The sequence below is a fragment of the Felis catus genome, chromosome A2, assembly GCF_018350175.1.
Source record: "Felis catus isolate Fca126 chromosome A2, F.catus_Fca126_mat1.0, whole genome shotgun sequence".
Lineage (NCBI taxonomy): Eukaryota > Metazoa > Chordata > Mammalia > Carnivora > Felidae > Felis > Felis catus.
Genome location: NC_058369.1, coordinates 65,948,841 through 65,971,751, shown reverse-complemented (window position 1 = coordinate 65,971,751; position 22,911 = coordinate 65,948,841). Strand labels below are relative to the sequence as shown.

The window sequence follows — 22,911 nt, the reverse complement described above, 5'->3', positions numbered from 1 at the left end:
CACAGTTTCCATGAAGTGTGTCATTTGCTCACACGGGAGCAACATCATTGTATGTATAGTGACCAAAAACAAAATGGTGGCCTGTACCACTGGACAGAAAGACTTTTGAAATGAAGATGATGCAGGGAAGTCTGAGATCGCGAGTCCCTGAATCTCATATTCCGTTTCACTGGTGACCAGGGTGGACGTATTCTTCATGGTGGGATTTGGGGAACCCTGCAGGGTACAGCGTGCTCCCACGTGTTTCCTGTCAACATCAGGATATGATGCCACCGTCGCCTTGAACCCTCCCCAGATTCCCAGAAGGGAAGTCGAGCATTAGTGTTAACGCCTTAGAGCTCTTTCCACGAGGCCTCTGTCACCTGGAGAGGGATGGTGGGAACAGGTGTCCTGTACCCCTTGGAGGGCAGATTGATGCTGCTTTGCAAGAGAAGCATTCTCGAGAACGTCAAGGCTAAATAGATAAGTTGACTGTCAGGCACTGGCAAACAAAACAGACACGAGCCCGTGTGACCAGCCCAGGCCGGGCTCTGGGGATTTCCTGGACCCTCACGCACTCTGCCCCAAAGCCCCAGATTTGGGATTTCTCTCCTTCCTTTACTTGTCCCTCGCCTTCCTTGCCCAAAGGCACCGCTCTGGGGCCAGCGTCGTCACCACCTGTCTGTGTTCCTGCATGATCTCTGCACATGCCCAGAAGCACAGAGCGGGGCCAGCCCTGCGGTCCACACCCTGGGCTCCTGGTCACCTCGTCCTACAGGTTCAAGCTGCTGCAGGTGCAAGTTCCAGTCCTCAGGGACCCACGTGCGTGTCTGCCTACGGCAGGATTTCGGGGCTGGGCTTCCTCCCCTCCTCAGAGCTCACTCCCTCCTGCTTCCTGCATTCTGTTGGCTGCCAGAGGACTGGGGACGATGCCTAGGGCGTCCGGGGTGGAGCTGGTCCTCCAGCCGCCGGCCCCAGCGTGGCCTCCCTCGTCCCAGAGAACTTCTCCAGCCTCTGTGCTATCCTTACCTCCCTTCCCTGCATTTCTTCCTCCCCTGGATTCCTCCAGCAGCATGTACATTCACTCACTCATTTGTTCATTCTCCACTCATTCATTCATCCACTCGTTCACTCGTTCATTCATTAACTTATTCGTTCACTCATCCACTCACTCCATTCGCTCATTCAGCCAATGTTTATGAAGCACCCACTCTGTGCCACACACCGTCCCGGGGCTGGAGGAGCCACAAGTGGAAACAAACCCACTCTTCTTAAGGAGGTTATATTCTAGAGCAGGAGACAAGTGCACAGAAACGTCAGAGTAAGCGCTGTGAGAGAAAGCAGGTGAGTGAGAAGGGGTGACAGACGGCAGGCAGTTGTCAGGGGCGGTCACTGGGCTCCATGGACATCGGGGACAGAATGCAGCTTTGGGGGAGGGCAGGCTGGGGACGGATAGGGATGGCCTGGAGGCAGAGCATGGTACAATAGGGGACTCTGAGATGATGGGGTCAGGGGATGCTGGCATGGTCAGGACTCCGGATTTTATTGTTTTAATGGAAATGTATTTGACATACAACATTGGGTAAATCTAAGGTGTACGATGCGTTGATCTGATGCGTTTATACACCGTAACGATTGTCATCGTAGCGACGGTTAGCGCGTCTATCCCGTCACGTTGATTATCGTTGCTCTTTTGTGCTGAGAATAAGAAACATCTAGTCCCTTCACTGGTGTGACAGTTATAATATATATAACATTGCTGCCTATGTACTCTATAACACGTGTACTGAGCATTAGATCTCCAGGATTTATTTACTGCTAGTTCCAGATTTGTCCCACATCATCTCTTCTGTCCCCCTGCCCCCCGCCCCAGCCCCTTGTAACTATCATTTTGTTGTCTGTTTGGACAAGTCTGGCTTTTTTAGATTCCACAGATAAGCCATAGCATATAACATCTGTCCCTCTCTGCCTTGTCTCACGTACTGTAGCGTCCTCAAGATTAGTTAGCATACAGTGGCCCCTTAAACAATGCAGGTTGGAACGACTCTGGATTTTTTTTTTTTTTTGATACAGGACTATGAATGTATTTTCTCTCCCTTACAATTTTCTTAATAACATTTTCTTTTTCCTAGCTTACTTTACTGTAAGAACACAGCGTATCGTACGTATAACATACCAAATATGTGTTCATGGACTGTTTTATGTTATCGGTGAGCCTCACTGTCAACAGTAGGTTATTGGTAATTAAGTTGTGGAGACTGAAAAGTTACACGCGAATTTCCAAAAGCGCAGGGTTCAGAGGCCTTGTCCCACATTATTCAAAGGCCCACCGTACTTTATTTAACCTGTTGGATCACATTTTGCGAATGGCATCCACATAGCCACAGGCACATGAAAAGATGCTCAAAACACTCATCATCAGGGAAAGACAAATCAAAACCACAATGAGATGCCACCTCACCACCTGTCAGAGTGGCTAAAATCAACAACTCGGGAAACCACAGGTGTTGGCGGGGATGCGGAGAAGGGAGAACCCTCTTGCACTGTTGGTGGGGTTGCAGACTGGTTCAGCCGTCCTGGGAGACAGCACAGGGGTTCCTTAGAAAATTAGAAACAGAACGACCGTATGATCCAGCGATCCCACCTCTGAGTCTATACCTGGACCCAGTGAAAACAGAACCTCCCTGCAGGGATGTCTGCACCCCCGTGTGTGTCGGGACATCAGGCACAGTAGCCAAGGCGCTTTACCTGGAGTTGGAAAGTGCCCGCGGCCTCTGAGCAGAGCAGTGGCCGACCCTGTCGCCACGTGGTTCGGGTGCCCCCAGCGGGGCCCGTCCAGAGGCTACTGCCGTTGTCAAGGTGACAGATGATCGGTGGTGGCCGTGGCGTTGGAGAGGATCTGCACCACGTGGGACGGGGTGGGCTACCCAAGGCTCGAAGCTTCTCCCTGAACAACCAAGCAAGTGGAGTCGCCCGTGGTGAGGCGACTGGTGGAGGGGCAGGTCTGGGGAGAAGGCACAGGACGTGGTTCTTGATGGAGGGAGATGCCTGCGACCACGTGCCCTTGTCAGCGAGCAGTGAGGAGTCTGGCTCTGGAGCCCAGGGAGCAGTCCAGGGTGACTGTAAATCTGGGAGTCGCTGCACAAAGGCGGCTTTAAAGCCTGCGAGGCTGGAAGAAATCACCTTGAAGTCATGCAGTGATGCCGGGGAGTGGACTGTGGACCAGCCCTGAAGGCCCTGAGCAAACGCACCCTCGGTCCACGCCGTCCCCATGCTGCCCCATTCGTCCCTGGTCACTTCCCCGGCTGTGACCACCGTATGCTGCCCGCCCGCCCACCCAGCGGGGTCCTCCACACCGCTCTGGTGAGGGCGCCATGCTCCTTGGGACAGCTCCCACGCTCCCCTTCATGCGTCCTCCCAATGGATGCTCCTCATTCTTGTTTTCTTTCCTTTTTTAAAATTTATTTATTTATTTTGAGAGAGAGAGAGAGAAAGAGAGAGAGAATCCCAAGCAGGCTCCACACTGTAGCCTGATGGGCGGCTCAAAGTCATGAACAGTAAGATCATGACCTGAGCCAAAATCAAGAGTCGGAGGCTTAACCGACTAAGCCACCCAGGAGATGCCCCCCATTCTCAAGGCGCCTGAGCTCTGCGGCCTCTAATCGTCATCATGATCACTTCCTTCTCCAACTCCGCCTTCCAGAGCCTTCCATTTTATACCAGCCCCATGAAAGGTAGACTGTCTCAGGGTTATACGTGATCCCTTTTTCTTTCCTTTTCTTTATTTAATGTTTATTTCTTTATTTTGAGAGAGAGACAGAGAGCTAATGTGAGAAGGGCAGAGAGAGAGAGAGAGAGAGAGAGAGAGTCCCAAGCAGTCTCCAAGCTGTCAGCACAGAGCCCAATATGGGGCTTGAACTCATGAATCATGAGATCATGACCTGAATTGAAACCAAGAGTCAGACGCTTAACCAAACTGAGCCCCCAGGTGCCCCGTGATCCCTTTTATGTACTTGACATTCTCCTTGGGTGGTTCCTTCCAGGCATGGTGTCAGTGCCATTTCCATGAATGTTTTTTCAGTTGAGCACTGGCGTGTTCTCCCTCATGTCCACCAGAAGGCCCTGTGGAAGTGTCCAGAACTGACAGCCTCGTCTTCCACGTTAACCCGCTTCTCCACGGGTACTCCCCATGGCAAGGAGCAACCCTCTATCCGCCCAGGGGCCTCAGCCAGAAATGGGATCATCATCCCCAACGCTTCCAATAAACCAGTCCCAAGGTCCCATCTATCTTGCTCGTCTCCTAATTCTCAGTGGTGAACGTAGTGTCTGACACATAGTGATACTCACAGAGTCCACAGATGAGGGCACCTGTCAAACACACACACACACACACACACACACACACACACACACACACACAAAGTATTGCTTTAATCACATGGATGCTTTGGTAGCAACACTCACTCATTCAGCAAATATTTAGTGAGCATCCCAGACGTTCTAAGGACAGTTTCCGGCACTAAGGGCTCAAACAAAGTGAATCAAACAAAGTTGATATGCTTTTCTAGGCTGTTCTGGTTCATAATCTTTGTGGTGGTCGTGTTAAAAGTACCAGTGTACTTGAAGGAAAATTACATGTAATAATCAGTGTATTAAAGAGGAAGAGGTTAAAGGGTAGGTTTAAATTTTAATCCAGAGCAACCTTGTCATACTGAGGAGTCGGCATCCTGGTGTCCCTAGAGAAGAACACAGTAAAGAAATAACTGCCTTGAGTGGTGAAAGATGTGTCCCTTTAGGTATGAACCCCCTTTTCCAGAAATTCTGCAGTTCAGAAGGGGAGGTATGTCAACAGTGCATCACCAACCACTGTGTATTCTTGGACTTGACATTGACTGTCTGCAGGATACATGGGGTTTACTGCTGAGCGGAGAAGAGATCAGGTAAACTCAGCGACAGGCGGGCCAGACGTCTTCCCGCAGCCCGTCCAAAACATGAGCGGGTCTCCCCGACCCGCGTGGTTTGAATCTGGATTCCAGAGAGTGCGATTTCCGACGGGCCAGATTCTCTGTGGAAGAGAGTCGCAACGCCAGTCCTGGGTGGGGTATGACTGGGTTGTGTCATACGGGGATGCAGACACCTGCAGATTGATGACACAGACATCATTTGCTTTGCACACGAATGTAGTCATTTGGACAACATGTAGAGCACGGAGCAAAGTGAAGCAGAGGTCGATTTAAAGTAAAAAATTTTTAAAAAGTAAACTGGGAAAGTACCTAAAGCAATAGAATTCTTGAGTCCCAGGATTTCTTAGTACGACACAGGGTTAGAATCTACCTTCAACCCCCCAAAAGGGGGAAAGTCCTGACAGATTGAATCCGATAAATGTTTACATTATGAAAGAGTAAAGTACAGGGAATTAGAACCCCATGACGAGCTGGGAAAAATGTCCACAGCATGTATGTCATTCAGGGACTATCACTAAGAAAAGACCAGCACCACAGAGTGACCAGCGCTTTCTCTCTCGCACAGAAATAAACAGTCATTAAAAACCAGGACTCCTAGGGGCGCCTGGGTGGCTCAGTCGGTTAAACGACTGACTCTTGATTTCAGCTCAGGTCGTGATCTCACAGTTCGTGAGTTCGAGCCCCACGTCGGGCTCTGTGCTGACAGCGTGGAGCCCGCTTGGGATCCTCTCTCTGCCTCTCCCCTGCTCACACACTCTCTTTCTCTCAGGATGAATAAATAAAATTAAAAAAAAAAAAAAGCACAACAGTATCCACACTTGCTGAGTGGGAAGAAGGAGCAGTTGGTGAGGGTTGAAGCAGAAACCACCTCGGCAAAGGTCTCTGGGGCAGAGCCCGTCGCGTTTCTCTTTTCGATTGTATTTTATTGTGTCAGAATTCTTCCCACGAGATCTGCACTCTTAAATGTTTAAGCGCATATGACGTTCTGTTGCTGCGGGCGCTGTGTGCACAGCACATCGCTACGGCTTCTTGCCCGGCTTGATTGAGACTTCAGGCCCGTTGAGTCGTCCAGCCCAATGCCCCTCCCTCTGGCTTCTGGCGACCACCATCCTGCTCTTGGGTTCGAAGAATTTCTCTGCTTCAGATGCCTCCCGTGAAGGGAATCGTGCAGGACTGTCTCTATAATTCACTTGTTGCACTTTGCATATTTCTTTTTAAGGCAGAGCCCTATCCCCTCGTACGAATACTCCCATGTTCGATTTACCTGTTCGCCTGTCCGTGGACGTTTGTTCCCACCTCTTGGCTGCCGTGAATAGCTCGGTTGTGAACACGGAAGGGCGGCTATATCTTCCCAGATTCTGATTTCAGTTCCTTTCCCAAAGCATATGGCGTGTAAGCCAGTGAGTTTATGGAACGGTATCAACCGTATCATAAGGGAATAGACAAAGTTTGAAAAAAGATACGGGCGAGGACGCTCAGCGCAGTATGATTCGAGATAGCAACAGGTCGAAAACAACCAAAATGCCAAACCTGGAGGGCCACGGTCCACGCAGGGTGGACCCTTCCCATCCTTGGGACGGCAGAGAGACCTCCGCCCAGCCGTGGACAGCACCATCGGTGACAAAAGCAGCTGTCATTACGAGAGTGTGCTCTCATTTTGGTAGAGATTCAGTGCCTAGATACAGCAAAAGAGCCTGAGGAGACGTATGTCAGCTACGATACAAGTTCTCTCCTGTGGGCAGAATTCGGGATTTTCACTTAGCCCTTGATATGCCCCTCTATTATTCAAACAGTTTTCAGTGAGCATATGTGACTTTCATCTGAATCAATGTCAAAACAATAGAGTATTTTCATTTTGCATAAAAGAGAAATGAGATATGGGGCCAGGGCTATGTTGGACTTGCGGGCTCTCATTGTTAAGGAATATTTATAACTCGTTCCACAGCGTGACGCATTTATGTAGAATATCTACTCCTGCCTTTCTAGTGTTCAACACACATTCATTGATGCCTAAAGTGCAAAAGCACTAGGCTAGGGATTGTGGAAATTCAGAGACTTATAAGACATGCCCTTTCCTTTTCAGAGCTTAGGCGTCACGGGGGAACTGGCATGCGGACAGCCAGCTGGACTAGGCAGAGGATGGAAAAAGGACAGTGCTCTTGTATCAGAGCCGAGCGCTTCTGGAGCATAGAAGACAGGCCATTAGTACCTCCCCAGGGGATTTCAGGGGCTTCCTGAAGAGGGAGGAAGATGTCAGCCGGGGCAGAAGACTGACAGAAGCATTGGAAAAGGAAGGGCATCCTGGGAAAGGCAGGAAACAGGGACTAAGGATAGCACTGCCAAGCACAGTGAGGCATCAGTTCAGTGTGGCTGGAAGAAATACACCTGGTGTTTCTTCCCTCACTGGTGTGTGCCTAGCATGGAGCTTTGCATCAAGTACCCATGTGTCTGGATGGATGGATGGATGGATGGATGGATGGATGGATAGATGATGGATGGATCGGTAGATGGATAGATAGGTGGATGGAGGGATAGATGGGTGGGTGGATGGATGGATGGATGGGTGGATGGGTAGATGATGCATGGATGGGTAGATGGATAGATAGGTGTATGGATGGATAGATGGGTGGGTGGATGGATGGAAGGAAGGAAGAAGGAAAGAGTGGATGAACACATAAATGGCTACAGGGTACTGAACGCTACTAATTTTATTTTGTAACATAGACCCTCAAATCTATGGAATCTAAGGAATCTATGGAATCTAAGGAATGTGGGAAGCACATTTCATCACTGTTTCTTGCATTCCTACCAAGTGCCATGCCCTAAGCAAGGTGCCAGAGCAGGGTGGCAGCAAGAGGCTCTGTGTGTCATGGTGAGAGTCGCACCCATTGTCTTTAAATCAGAACTTCCCCTCCCCTTAACGCTTTCTGACCTCCGGGTCTTGCTTACGAGGAACCGGCACAGTGAGATCATGAGACCAAAGAAGCCTCGGTGGATGGATGCTTTCGAAAAAGACCAGGAGCTGCAGGATTCAGGCTCCACTATGGGGACAGCTTCCTTGCTGCCGTGCACCGACCCACCCAGAGTGGCCACCACGCACCCTGGTTCTAAGTGGGAGAGAAGGACACGCACAGGCTCCAGAGAGCGAGCGGCGCCGTATTTCACGTGTTCCTTGAAGAATGTGCAGAAGATGTGCATCAGGTCTAAGAAAAGTTCTCTGAAGCAACACTGTGCCACAAATTGGTTTGCAGTCCACCTGCCGTGTGGGTGTTTTGCCGTGTGGGACAGTGGGAACCCCATGGGCTTTCCTTGTTCATGGACTCCTAGGGATGGACGTTTCCATTCGAAATCGCACGAGTTACTTCTCCCGGGGAATGCTTGGAGCCAGAGCAAGGTCAGGCGCCAATTCTGTCCACTCGTTAGCTGTGTGGCCATGGAAAACTTACTCCTCCATAAACGTCAGTGTCTTCTTTACCAGACAGACAAAGGAAAACGACCTCTGTTTTGAGGCAGTCATGTGAGGTACAGTCAGCACCCTAGTAAATGTTTACCAAATCTTTGCTGCTAATATAAATAATATTTCCTTGAATTCTGTAGGTACATCTACTAGAACGCTGTTGTTTAAACCCCTTAAAACTCCTGAAAGCTCCTGAGGAAAAAATGTTTGCCCATCAGAGCTTGTCTTGATTAGTGGTCTCAGAGCTTGCCAAATGCTTTTCAAATGCATTAGCTTAATTAATTGATCAGGCGTGGCTCTGTGTCTGGGAACTAGGTGTTTGTCGAGTGGCCTGCCCTTATCTCTGGGAAGAGGGATCGTGGTGTTGAAGCTAGACCATGTCAGCAAAGCACCAGGAATTTGATGCTTCCCCAAAGCTTGAAACAAGCAGTGAGCCAGAACTTTCTTGCAACAGGTGAACTGCTTTTCCAGACTGGGTAAGCCAGAAATGCTTCCCTGCCCCTCCCTTCCAATTATCTCCACCTTGATGTCGACACTCAGCAGAATTCTGGAACGTGTCGTTATTATACAGACATCAGTGGGAGCTTAGCGGGCCCCAGCTCATCAACATGAATTCCCAGAAGGAACCGTGTACCCAAGTAAGCCCCAAACTACAGCTTTGAACGGTGGTGTTTCCAGCCTAGGAGATCATGTAAATGTTAGAGAATTATGTCTTCTTCATTAGACCGTGAACAACGTGGGGTCAGGAGAGTTACACGTCTTCAAATCGCCTGCAGTTTCTGTCACAGGATAAGAAACCAACACCTGCTTGCTGGCTAACTAAAGGTGTAAGTAAAGGAATGAAGAATTTTAACAAAGGAATTTTTTAAAAAGTCTCTTGTCTTTTAAAAATTAAGGGCATTGAGAAGAGTGAACTCACAAATAACGCATGTAGGCAAATCCACAGCATTTGAACCATCGCGATTCATTAATGAACTGTTGTCAACACCAAAGGAAGAAATCCAGGTACCAGAACCAAGGCTCCACGCCTTTCAATACTGTCGTCAATGACTGGGTAGGAAAGTGGAAAGTTAGAGAGTTCAGGGCTCCCACAGAGGCCCCAGACCATGGCTGGAAAGGACTCCCGCCCAGGCCATGTTGTTGTACAGGTCAGGGCTCCAGGGGCGAGAGAAGGTTCTTAGAGCTCGAAGAAGGAGAAGACCACGGAGAGAAGACAGAGCCACCATGGCGAACTGGGGATTGCAAGCTAGGAGACAATAGAGTAACAACTCAGGATTTTGAGTCTGTTATTTCCAGCCTAGATCCCTCTCCATAGGCATCTATAACTGGCTGTTCAGTGTAACAGAATAGGAGCAGCCTTAGATTTTTTTTTTTTTTTTTACCTCACTCACATCGTGCCTCCGGAAGCTGACTGAGGCCATGCCCCACTACAGCGAGGAAGTCCATTTTTAAAAAGGCATGGGATCCAGGAAACCAGGGATAAAAAAAGCCGAGTAAAGGAAAGGCCATTTCCAGGAAACCCAGAAACAAGGTTAGAAAACAAATCGCTTATCAAGCTCAGAAAACAAATCACTTATCTAGAATGATCTAGAAAGAAAATGTCGTCAACATACACATGAAATGTCTCAGCTGGAGAAGCCTCGTCTTGAAGAAGATTTCTGTTTTATGGGATTCTGTCTATTAAAACTAGATACATAGAACTAGAGAATGTTGATTTAATCCCGTGCCGTAATTTCTGGAAAGATCGAGGGAGAGCCATTAAGCATGCGTGTAGGTCTGGGCATGTGTCTCAGAGAGCTGACTCCTCATCTTCTGAAGCAGAAAGCCAGTATCTAGCACAAAAAAGTCAAGAAATGGCAGAATAAGCTTATGATTTTAAAAAACAGAGTAGGGGCACCTGGGTGGCCCAGTCAGTTGAGCATCCGACTCCTGCTCGGGTCATGATCTCACAGTTTGTGAGCTCGAGCCCCGTGTCAGACTCTGTGCTGATGGTGTGGAGCCTGCTTGGGATTCTCTCTCTCTCTCTCTCTCTCTCTCTCTCTCTCTTTCTGCCCCTCCTCACTCGTGCTCTCTCTCTTTCTCTCAAAAATAAATAAAAACATTTTTAAAAATTAAAATAAAAAACACAGTAAATGTCAAACGAAAGAAGAGTTTGAAGGAGTTCTGCTGGGCTGGGGTCAATGGACCAGGGGCAGCTGGTTAGACTCTGAGCTTCGTGGCATGACCCGATTTTTCCTCGTCTCCATGTTCTACAGAAAATACATTAGAGAATTATAAAGGTACAGGAGGTGGTTATGGTATATTTTAGTAGAAGGGTGGATAATCTCTGACTTTTAAAAGAAAAAGTGAAGACCAGAAAAATGTCTGCTAACTGTTGGTAGTTTATCTGAGTGTTTAATGAAGTGATTCTTTTTCCCCTTCCTTTGCTTATGTAATTTTTAACTATAAATTTACCTTGCGAGGGGCGCCTGGGTGGCTCAGTCGATTGGGCATCCGACTCTTCATTTGGCTCAGGTCATGATCTCCCGGTTCATGGGTTCAAGCCCCGCGTCTGACTCTGTGCTGACAGCGCGGAGCCTGTTTGGGATCCTCTCTCCCTCTCTGCCCCTCCCCTGCTCTCACTCTCTCTTTCTCAAAATAAATAACAACTTAAAAACTTTAAAAAATAAAAAAAAATCTTACGTTGCGATACATTGCATATTACTGAGAACAGTTTAAAAGGAGACTTTTTATACACACACGTGCCCACACCCACACACCCAGGAAACACCAGTCCCGACCCAGAATAGGAATGAATTTCCCTCCGTGGTCGTGAGTTCTGGAACACGCACTGCAGACCCGGGTTCATATGCCAGGAAGCACCAAGCATAGAGCAGGTACCACAGCGGGGTGGGGTTGGTAGGCAGCCCTCCCAGGGTGAGCCCTTGAACCCTAGGGACCCTTTGGAAGCAGCTCAGCAGAAGCCCCCTGCGGGCGGGGACAGGTAGAGACGGGGTCTTCCTGGTCATCCGTTTGCATACACTCCACACTTGCACACGCAGGGTTGTCTCAACCAATTTTCACTGCTGAGAATGAACGCACGAAAACTCCGTAATGACGAAGAGAGCAGATTCCGTAGTCTTTTCCAAACAAAGAAATGCAGTCAGCGGACAAGGTCTCACACACTAGAAGAGCGTCCCTTCAACCATCAGACCCGCCCGGGACTGACAGCCTCCCCGAGCTGTGAATTTGGCGATGTTAGAAGTGTTTGGTGGGATCCGGGTTTCTGCGCTGCGCGGACGGGAGCTGGATGTCCCATAGGCTGGCGCCAGGAGCCGCACACTGACAAACTTCATTGTCACTGCTGGTCCAGGGGTGGCCAGTCCGTGGACGGTTACTAGTCCTGGCGGCTTGGGAACATGCAGGGGCAGCAGAGCAGGTGGAAGTCAGGGCAGAGGGAGCCCTGAGCCGTCCCCTTCTGCTCTCCCCCTGCAAGGGTACAAGTCAGGGTGGCCCCGGTAAAGTTTCCAGAAGGAATAGTTCTCTTTTGCATTTAATTAAGGGCTGAGGGTTCCCCTTTCTCATATTTATGCTGAGGGGAGGTTACCAAGTCCTCTGACTGGCCTGAAATCCCTCAGTAACATGGGGCAGAGCCCCAGCTCCCCATGCTTTGGGGGGCGGGGCAGGTCTTGGGGATGTCTGAGCATCCTTGGGCCACCTGAGGACCATTCCTGGACAGCATGGCGAACCCCCACACCGGGGCATCCGCCACCTGCCCAGGGGCCCCAGGAAGGAGTCTGGCAATCTGCCAACCCTCCTTCGAGCCCCGCGTCACACGGGCCAGCTTCTCCAAGTGACGTGGCCCCGTGCACGCTGCCCCCTGACAGAAACACCCTGACGCTCACCGCTGCCTTCCTTTGGGCTTCCCAGGTATCTCTGGGGTCACAGATTGACTTGCAGAAGAAGAAGAGGCGGGCGCCCGCACCCCCTCCGCCGCAGCCCCCGCCGCCAAGCCCCCTGGTGCCCCCTCGCACTCAGGACCAGGAGGAGAACAGGAAGAGCGCCACGGGTGAGTGTGTCCGCATGCGTCCGAGTCTTGTCTTGCGTGGAGTGTTAGCGCTGCCCTTAACCCCTGCAGTCGCCTCGCCCACGAGGGCATTAACTGGGGAAACATTTATGCTGAGGAAAGAAAGTCTGGAAATAAACACTTGTGAGTCCATCCCGAAGGTCTGTTTTCCGGGCATCGTGGAGGCAGGTGGAAGGCGGGGGGCGGAGGGGGTGGGGGATGGCTGAGGCAGCTCGGGAGAGAGCGAGCGGGGTGTGCACGTGTGTGTGTGTGTGTGTGTGTGTGTGTGTGTGATGCGTGTCTCCCTGATGGAAGGATGTAAAGTTCTTGGGATGACGTCCGTGGAAGCTGTTTCGAAAGGCCTCTGGTCCCCAGGAAATTCGTAGATCAGTTGACAACAGTGTAGTAATTTCTTGACCACCCTGTTTGAAATTGATCTCCCCTTTTATATCTGTAGCAGAGACTGTGATCCTTTTTGAGGAAAAGAGAACCCAAAGGAAACAGGATGGAACCGTAATATCTGTGAGCAGAGAGACCTATTAGATCATTAAATGCCACCAACTCATGTTACAGGTAGCACAGAGAGAAGGGACCGGGGTCACCAGCTCTATTAGCCATGGATAGTTCATTTAATTTAAAATTTTTGTACTGTCTGTTTGTTTTTGAGAGGGAGGGAAAGACAGAGCGTGAGCAGGGAGGGGCAGAGAGAGATGGAGACACAGAATCCAAAGCCGGCTCCAGGCTCCAAGCTGTCAGGGCTTGAACCCATGAACCTCGAGATCGTTGACCTGAGCCGAGGTCGGACGCTCAACCCACTGAGCCACCCAGGCGCCCCTGGTGAATGTAATTTTAAAACCATTCAGTGTTTGTTGTTTCATTTATGGAGGAAAAGGAAGAGTAGGGGTTTCCTGAGATCATGGGAGGATCAGCTCACGACAGAGGCCATCCGACGGCCATGCCCAACGCCGTTCACTCTACTCAGCACCCTCGTGTTTTGGCCTTGACCTAATGGCTGTGGCCCCCAAAAAGAAGCCCCCCAAGGATAAGTGCTTGCATCATCAGTGTCCCAAACTCCAATACGAGCTACTTGGCTGTTTGTAGCATTTTTTTTCCCCCCTGGTCAATACCTCTCTTCTGATATTAGCCTTTCACAGCCAGAGATGTGGTTATCCTAAGGACCAGTAACCTATATTTCACGTCCTTTTTTTCTTTTTACCAAAGGAAAATACCATCCTATTCGCAGAGCACATGATCAGTAGCTCCTCGAAATAAATCTGGGGTGTCTCCCTCTTTTATGACGAGACCACCCTTCTCCCTCCCAAGCTCTCACCCACTCTTGCTATAAAGGGATGACAGCTCGGATGTACAGTCCCTTGTCACAACCCTAGGAAGCGTCCACTCTAAGTGGTGGTGTGGCTGTGCTTGAGCCCTGCCAGCCTCCAGGCCAGACACCCCGTTTCAACCCAAGGGAGGGCCCCCCCAATTCGGCTTTGAAGGCCTGATGCTTGGAGGACCTGGCCCGGGTGTGGGCAGGCAGCCAGCGCCCACGGGTGTCACAGGAGAGGGAGGCGGGTGTTTGCCGAATGAAAACCGTAGGGACAGTTCCCCTGCGAGGAGCCTGTTACAAAGAGGAGTTATGGACGGCAGTGATGCACTATTCGTCTCTCTCTGTCTCTGTCTGTCGTCCGTGAACTTTGGTTTGTGAAGGTGGAGAAGGAAGCCAGAAGCCCCCTTCCTACTGAAAGGGACCTTGGCTGCTTTGGGAGCTCAGGAGGGTGGTAGAGGTCATGGTGGCAGTTTTCAGTGAGACTTGTGTCCCCGTCGGCAATCCCCATGAACTCACAGCACGCTAGCCGCCCACAGGCCGCTCTCTGAACCAAAGTCTAGGCTTTACGTTAACAGATAAAAATCTTTAAAGTGGCCCCTGTTCAGTCACACACACACACACACACACACACACACACACACACATACACGAGCATCTTTCTATTCTGATATCTAGATATAAAAGGGGGAAAAAATTAGAACTTGCACTAAAATAGTATTATTTTACTGGAATTGAGTCTGACCCAAATTTCTTGGCAAACAGAAATAAGCTTTCCAGTAGAAAAGCTTCCGGCCCAAAGCCTCTTCCTCCTACGTGTGTCGCCCTAGGGGGACGCCCTCTCATCTAACGTTACTTACCTGGACCAAACAGATAACTCTCACCCAGACCGATCGTGGCTTCTTTGCACCTGGAAGGGAGAAGTGATGTCTAGCTATGGGGACATCCGTATTTTTCCACGTTGGAAGAACTGTAATCAAGAGATTGGATATATCTCTTGATGAAGAAATTATATTCCTTAATCTTTTTATTAATAATCTGATGATGGTCATGAAACACAGAATGTATTCATTACAAGATGATCCTAAACATTAAAGCTTGGGGGTGCCTGAGTGGCTCCGTCGATTAAGCGTCTGACTCTTGGTTTCGGCTCAGGTCAGGATCTCACGGTTCGTGAGTTCAAACCCCACATCAGGCTCTGCGCTGACTGTGTGAGTCAGCTTTGGATTTTCTCTCTCTCCGTCTTTCTCTGCCCCTTTCTTCACTCACTCTGTCTCTCTCCCTCAAAATAAACAAACATTTAAAAAAAGATCTGGAGACATTAAAGCTTGAAGAAAACGTTTCTAAGAGAAATCCTAGGAAGCATGGCTTACGACACAAGTGATTTATATGGCTCTGTTAAGTCACTGACTTTCAAAAATCTTAGTAGCAGAAGAAAATCATTTTCCTATAAAATGGCAGGCGGATGCCCAGTGTGTCAAGAGCAGAGAGGGATGCCCTGAGGGTTCCAGGGTCAGATGGAGCACGACGCCACCCCGAACACTTTGCCCAAGTCACAACCCTCTTCATTTTTTTTAAGTTTATTTATTTATTTTTTGAGAGAGAGAGAAAGCATGAGCGGGGAGGGGGGGTGCAGAGAGAGAGAGAATCCCAAGCAGGCTCCACACTGTCAGAGCCCGACACGGGGCTCGAAGCCACGAACCACGAGATCATGACCGGCGTCGAAGTCGGACGCTTGACCGACTGAGCCACCCAGGCGCCCCGGGACCCCCTTCAAATAAAGTTTGAAGGCTCTTACCCTAAACGATGGAAGAGATTGAGGATATAAACAGGCTTAAAGACGTGAGCTGAATTAGTGGTTCTTCGATCTGCAAGAATTAATCGGTAAAAGTAACAAAAGTAAGCTGAAAGATAATTCCGCAAACCTAATGCAAACCAACCTGAATAAAAGGAGTTCCTTTTGGGGCGCCTGGGTGGCGCAGTCGGTTAAGCGTCCGACTTCAGCCAGGTCACGATCTCGCGGTCCGTGGGTTCGAGCCCCGCGTCGGGCTCTGGGCTGATGGCTTGGAGCCTGGAGCCTGTTTCCGATTCTGTGTCTCCCTCTCTCTCTGCCCCTCCCCCATTCATGCTCTGTCTCTCTCTGTCCCAAAAATAAATAAAATAAATAAAAAATAAATAAATTTCAAAAGGAGTTCCTTTTAACTTAACGCAGCTGCCGAGGGGGCTTTTAAGAATAATTTCAAGCCCAGCATCAGAGAGGAGTCGTGCTTGCCAGAAACACACGGCCAACAAGAAGGTATCACCAGATTGGCCCAAGGCGAGGACACCGTGTGTAAAATTCTGAAGCGTGAGTGAGATTGGATTTGATGCCTCGCGAGTTTGAATTTGGTCCCGGGGCGTGGCTGGATTTTGTTGGCAGGTGCGGTTCCATTTGGTGAAGTTGACTTTTGACACCGGGTGTAGCTGGACTTGATGACAGGTGTGGTTGGATTTGATGCTCGAGGTGAGGTTGACGTTGGTACCGAGTGTGGTTGGATTGGATGCCGGGTGTGGCTGGGTTTGGTGCCGGGTGTGGCTGGGTTGGTGCCATGAGGCTGTGTTTGGTGCCTGGGGGAATGATGCCACGTGTCCCCCGCTGGAGGGCAGAGTCTTTCGGCTTAACCTTCTGAAGTAACCCCCGTTGATTCCATGTAGGTGTTGGACGACGGCAGGTGCCACAAAAGCCTCCCAGAGGCACTGCTCGGGGGCCCCCCCAGTTAGTGCTCCCCCCACCCCCGCCCTACCCTCCTCCTGACACAGACGTGGCAGAGCCTCTCGGCTTTCCTGGGGAAAGTGCTGGTTCCGAGGCCCCCGACCCGAGACCCACACGTACGTGCCTCTTGTTTCCTTTCCCTACTCTGTGCTCTGGTCACCCGTGTCAGGGCTGTGTTTCCAGACTTTCCATTCTTGCTTCGGGGTGTTTGTGGCTTTGTTCTCTGGCTTTTCTTTCCAAATGCTCGATGTGGTGTGTCCGACGTCACTCTGAACGCTATGCAGGGCCCCAGAAAGAAAGAATGGCGTAACTCATTAACCACTCACCCTGGGGTCCGACCTCTGCCAGAATCGTACCGGGTGGGTGGAGACAGTCTGCTAGGAGCCACCGTTCCCCGCATGACAGCCAACCTCGCAGTGTCTGGGGAGAGCGGGAGCCCAAGCAGCCCAGCTCAACACGCCTGTGATTTTGCTGTGAAGCTCGCTCCGGCCAGCCGTGAGCGCCGAGGAGAGCCACGTTCGAAACCAGGTCCTTTGAATCGTATGGTCAGTACTAGTATCGTATGGCCAGGCAGTACTAGTGTGGAAAGGGAAACTGAGGCAGCAGAAGGGGAAGCAGCTTGAGCTCCGCCTAGCAATAGCCAGAATGAAGGTCTCCTTGTTTTCTACCTCTTGTCACACCCTGGCTGAGATCGGGCTTTCTTCCCTGTCGCCAGAGATTCCTTTAGGACTTCAGCAAGTACTGCATACAGCACTCCCGCCTCCAGACGCGGGAGTCCTTTTATAGATTCAACCGTCTGTGTTCCGATGGCGTCATCAGCCCACCAAGCCCGTGCTCGCCCCTTTCAGGATGCCCCAGCTCGGTAGCGAGACTCCGTCATAAAGGGGCGCGTTCCCTTTTCGTAAGAGCCCCGTGTCACCCTGCCTTCCGCCCAGGGAGCGGCCGGTGCCCGTGGGTGGGTGCAGCCTTCTGGTTAGGAAGTTCATACTCTCCTGCCGTGGGACCCCTTGATCTTTCTCTGTCTTCTTTGGAAATGACGATTAACTCGCTTACCTACTCCTGTAGGAAAAATCATCCGGATTCACTTCCTCTTTCTTTACAAATACTGCCTTTCCACCCTTCAGACACATTTGATCCTCTTGACGTTGGACATGCTTCTGGAAGCAAGCCCTTTCTACAGGGCATTAAAAAACAAAGGATGAGACATTCTCGGTCAGAAAGAGAACAGCTGAGGCGCAGATGACTCTGGAGCTGTGCCGTCTCTGAAGAGATCTTGAGCCCCACGTGCCAAGGCCGTGGGCTTTGGCGGTCTACACCGTGGCTGCCGTCCTCGCGCACAGATTCTCATCCGTGGGGGACCCGGTGAGGGAGGAGTAGCTGAGGAAAAAAATGACAAAGCCGAACACAGCCCGTGGGCAACCAGGGAGCGGTCACGAGACCCACCCGGGATGGGAGAGTCAGGCTTCCTGCGCTTCCCCACGTCGGAACTGATGCTAACCAGCGGGCTCTCACTTCCTCCTGTGCTCGAAGGGCGCTCTGCTGGGGAGAACACCGGGCAGCATCTGGGGCGGGGGCTGCTTGCAAAGGCCGGCATCAGGCTTGGGGACAAAAGATTTCTCCCACTGTGGAATCCTTCCCCGCCCCTGCCCTTAGCAGACTTTCCAAAGGAGTCGGCAGGCAACAGACAGGAGATGAGGTTCACCGTCTTGCTTCACGGCTCCGTTTCCGCTGGGGTTCTGGAATATTCTCTCCATGCGTTCATTTCCCCAGACCCTGGTCATCAGAGCCTCCTTTGCCCTCCGGTCACCATTCCTAACTCCCTGCCCTTCTCTTCGCCTCCCGTGCAGCCACAGAAATGCCAGTAAAAGAGTGAGGAAGGGCAGGAGGCATGGGGCGGGGGGTGCTATGGGGTGTTAGCACCTGCAGGTAGCCAGGGCTCCGCACATGCTCCTCCTCTTCCTGTTCCCGTCCTGGCTGCTCCTGCACCAGATCTTGGGGCATCCAACTCAGAGCTGTTCTTTTACCTAATGAGCAGAACTTCCTTGCCCATTTTCTATAGCAGTAAAACCTGGGATCTCCTGGGGCGCCTGGGGGGCTCAGTCGGTTAAGCGTCCGACTTCGGCTCAGGTCATGATCTCACGGTTCATGGGTTCGAGCCCCGCGTCGGGCCCTGTGCCGACAGCTCGGAGCCTGGAGCCTGCTTCGGATTCTGGGTCTCCCTCTCTCTCTCTGCCCTCCCCCCTTGCACACACACGTGTGCGCACACGCTCTCTCTCTCTTTCTCTCAAAAATAAATAAACATTAAAGCAGTTGTAGAAAGTACTATATTAAGAAGAAAAAAAAAAAAAACAACAGATCTCCTGCCCAAGCAGGCAGAACGCAACCTGGCCTTCTTTGGTTCAGGAGTTCAGAGCAGTTAAGGAAAACAAATCGTTGGTTGTCTTCGGTCTTATTTTTTCACAAGAGGTTGAAATTGGGGCACTATCTTGTCTCAAGGGAGCTACGGGCTGTTAGCACGTGAATATTGGATGCGCATTTGCACCCCTTGCAGGCATCTACATGTTACCTACTCTTCCAGTTAGATTTCAGGCTATTCGTGTGTGTGTGTGTGTGTGTGTGTGTGTGTGTGTAAGTTTATTTATTTATTTTGAGAGAGGGACAGAGCGCACAGGGGAGGGGCAGAGAAAGAGAGAGAGAGAATCCTAAGCAGGCTGTGTGCCGTCAGCACAGACCCTGACGCTGGGGCTCGAACTCACAAACTGACATCGTGCCCTGAGCTGAGATCAAGAGTCAGTTGCTTAACCAACTGAGCCGCCCAGATTTCTGACTCTCCGTAGCTGTGGAGGGAAGCTCCGTATAGACCCTTTCACACCGGCCACAAGCTCTTGTCCACTTCCTCCTGCATTCGGCGTCAGATGCACATTCCTTGTGAAAGAAACGATACGCTCCTGGTGGAGACGGACCCTGACTACCGACGACGGCTGGGCGGTCCACGAGGCATCTAACGTGACACCTCACTCAGACCCCACCGCAGCACGGGGGGTAGGTTCTGTCCCTGGGAGAAACTGAGTCAGAAGGACTTCCATCCCTGGCCCGGGGTCTTACCGCAATATGGGTACAGCAGGAATCCTCATTAGAGTATGTTTGACCCTCAGTCTTGGTTCCGTCCACCCCCATGCTGTTTTCGCCACCAGACCAAGAACCCCCCCCCCCCCACGGGGGCATCCTTTGGCTTTGCATGATGATTGTTGTTTCTGCAACACAGAGTATAGTCCACTCGGGTTGTTAGAAAGACGAAAAATGCATTTTGTTGAAAACCGCGAGCTCGTCCAGCCTTCATGGATAAAAAGAAAGGGCCGGTAGATGATGGTCTGTACACGGGAAAAGCACAAGAAGATGTGAAATGGGTCTTCCAGGGCACTGCCCTTCATTCTGATGTCTCCAGAACCTTCTGTTCCGGCCGTTCCCTAGCCCCGACCCTGACCTCTGTAGGGTCTTGGCGTGATCTCCGTCCTCATGCTTGGCTGGCGCCACATTCCCGTCCACCGCCAGCCTCCCCAGCCGACCTGACAACGAGCTGGATGCCTCGTTTCTCGTCTTCGTGCTTAAGTGCCACCAGCACGTGACACACAGCCACGAAAACCGCATTCGCCTGCAGCCACGCCACCGGGAGAAGACCTTGTGGTCTGGGTCGATGCCGCTTTTGACTGTGACCCCTGCACTCTTTTGGAGCCAATGTATGGTTTGTGGGCAGAAGAGCGGTGAACATCCATTCACGTGTGTTTCTGGCTCCCAGAGGCCACCTGTGTCCAGCCCGCTCCCCGGCTCCCCCTGGGTACACCCCGCGTGGGGGCCAGGTTGATGTGAACTCGGCATGCTCAACACACCCCACCACCGCCTCAGGAAGCCACCCCTCCAGTCCAGATTTCTCCCCCATCTGGGTGTTTCCTCCCCACGTTGTATTACACGCACTTGAATGTGCTGCTCTGCTAACCACTTGGAGGCTGCACCGGTCTTATTTCCTATTGTATCCGCTCTTCAACATGATGCCCGACACACAGCATAGATTCAGTTGCAGAACATACCAGAATAAGTCTCGCTGTCGATCCTAAGTATCACACTACGATGACACTCAATGTTCGATTAGCTTTATCGAACTAAGATGTTTTCTGGGCTCAAGGGCATCCAGTCCCTGCTTCGCTCTGTCTGTGGGGTACTCTCCGTAGAGTCAGTGCTCATCCACACTCGTGGTCGTACTTGAGGAAGATGTGAGGATCTCAGTAGCGGTCAGCAACCCAGACTTCGCCACTTTCTTGTTTCCTGCTCTGGCCTACCTGTTAGGATGCCTTCAGCGGTGTGGTGGATACCACTAAAGTGGGTCCCAACGGTCCCCGCCTCCTGCGTGCGCCCCGTTGTACAACCCTCTCCACTTGGACACGGGCTGACTTCAGTGACTGACATCAAAGAAGAGAATATGGCAGAAGTAGTGGGATGTCACTTGTCACTTCTGAGGTTAGGTTAAAAAACAACAACTGTGGTTTCCATCTTGGATACCCTCTCTTGCCTCGCTCACTCTGAGGGGAGCCAGCCGCCATGTTGAGAGCTGCTCTGTGAGGAGACCCACGTGGCAAACAACTGAGGGAGCTTCCAGCCAACAGCCAGTGAGCGACTGAGGTCCTCAGCCCACCGAGCATGGGAATTGAGTCCAGCCAACACCCTGTGGAGTGAGTCTGGAAGCTCCCTCATGGTTAAGACCACAGCCCAGTGGCACCTTGGCTGCAGCCTTGTGAGAGACCTTCTGTCAGAGGCAACCAGCCTGCTGTGCCCACAGAAAATTGGAGATAATTAATGCTTCTTGTGTTAAGGCTCTGCTTCTTAAGGTAATGTGTTCTGTGACAACAGACACCCAAAGGAAGAGAAACCTCTCTCCAGCCTTCCTCCGCAGTGTGGGGAAACTTTCATCTCCTTGAGCTGGAACCCCAGACTTCAGTGAAGCCTAAAGTTGTCACCAGGGACTGAGGGTCGACCAGTATCCTCTCTAAATCATCTTTGGGGTCGACCTCCCCCTGCCCGGGCTGGTACTGAGGGGGTTCTGACTGTTCCACACACCATATCCAGACACAAGAATTTTCAGAGGAGGAGGAGAGACCGTGTCTTCTAATGGTTTCAGGGGGAACCTTTCCCAGAAGCCCCCCAACTGTGGATCTTTCTCTTATGTCTCATTGACCACAGCTGGGGAGTAGCTGACCAGTCTCTGGTGAGAACAGAATCACCCGAGATGATGGAAGTCCAACCCGACAGCCGGGAAAAGGGTCACCTTTCTCTGGCACGTGGAAGTCACTTGTCAACACTCTGTTAACTGGACATAGAGGGGAGGCACGCTGCACAAACGGCCCCCGGTATCCACCATCTCAGGTCATGACCCTTGGTGTGGTTGCCATCTGAAGAGCGGAGGGCACGTTGTGAGTGGAAGCAGAGAGAGGCCCGTGAGCCAATGGCGGAGATGAAGTGGACGGTGAAAGACGGCACGGCCAAGCATCTGAAAGTCAGAAATGACCAAGGAACTGCCCTCCTCAGGGGACACTTTGAAGGCCGGACTGGCCACTTCACGTCTGGCCTCCACCTACATTTCTCAATTCCTGCTTCTGCAGACCAGAGAGCTAGTGGAGATCGAAACTCCTAACATTAGCACATGCCCACTTGGTACCCAGAGACTAAGGAGCCTGGTTTCCTCGTAATCTTTTTAGCTGCTAAGAGGATATCAGAAGTGTGTCTGGCCAATCCACTTTGGAATCCCGTGTCTCATTTAAAATTGTCCCCAGGGACGCCTGGGTGGCTCAGTCGGTTAAGCGTCCTACTCCTGAGTTCAGCTTGGGTCATGATCTCATGGGTTCGTGGGATCGAGCCCCACTGCAGACTCTGTGCCGACGGCGTGGAACCTGCTTGGGATTCTCTCTCTCCCTACCTCTCTGCACCTCCCCCACTTGGGTTCACTCCCACTCTCTCTCTCTCTTCCCCAAAATAAATAAATAAACTTCTAAAAAATAATAAATAAAATGACTTCCTGCTATAAGCAACATAGTTTTATCTCTTGTAGAGTGAGCTTCTGGTAGGATAAAATTCAGCCTTTTCAGAGTCAGCTGGGGGCCACTGGGAGGTGTGTGTGCCCAGCTCTCAAGGTCTTTGTCCCTGCCATCCCCTGGGGCAGAGCTGAGTCTCCTCTCCCCTGGTTCCTGCTCGCAGCTCTGTCCTGGCAGCTGAGGCCAGGACGGCGTGTGGAGTCCGAGTCGGTATTTACTTATTGCCCATGTAGGAGAAAAACGACTGAGCTGTGTCACCTCTCAAAGCCTTACGGCGCAGAGGTCCTCGTGAATAAGTCTCCGGTGCTGT

The 22,911-nt window shown here is 51.2% G+C and overlaps 1 protein-coding gene across 9 annotated transcripts in view; it reads left to right on the top strand.

The window, feature by feature from the left end:
* The window catches only part of COBL (cordon-bleu WH2 repeat protein), a 275,514-nt gene that overhangs the window by 196,883 nt on the left and 55,720 nt on the right, over window positions 1-22,911 (top strand). For 7 of the 9 annotated variants that reach the window (XM_045052139.1, XM_023250180.2, XM_045052146.1 and 4 more), the window contains 2 exons: window positions 12,310-12,448; window positions 16,464-16,637. In XM_045052139.1, the coding sequence (XP_044908074.1) occupies window positions 12,310-12,448; window positions 16,464-16,637 (313 nt within the window). The remainder of the gene's footprint in view (window positions 1-12,309; window positions 12,449-16,463; window positions 16,638-22,911) is intronic. The other 2 variants (XM_045052144.1, XM_045052145.1) reach the window with 1 other exon arrangement.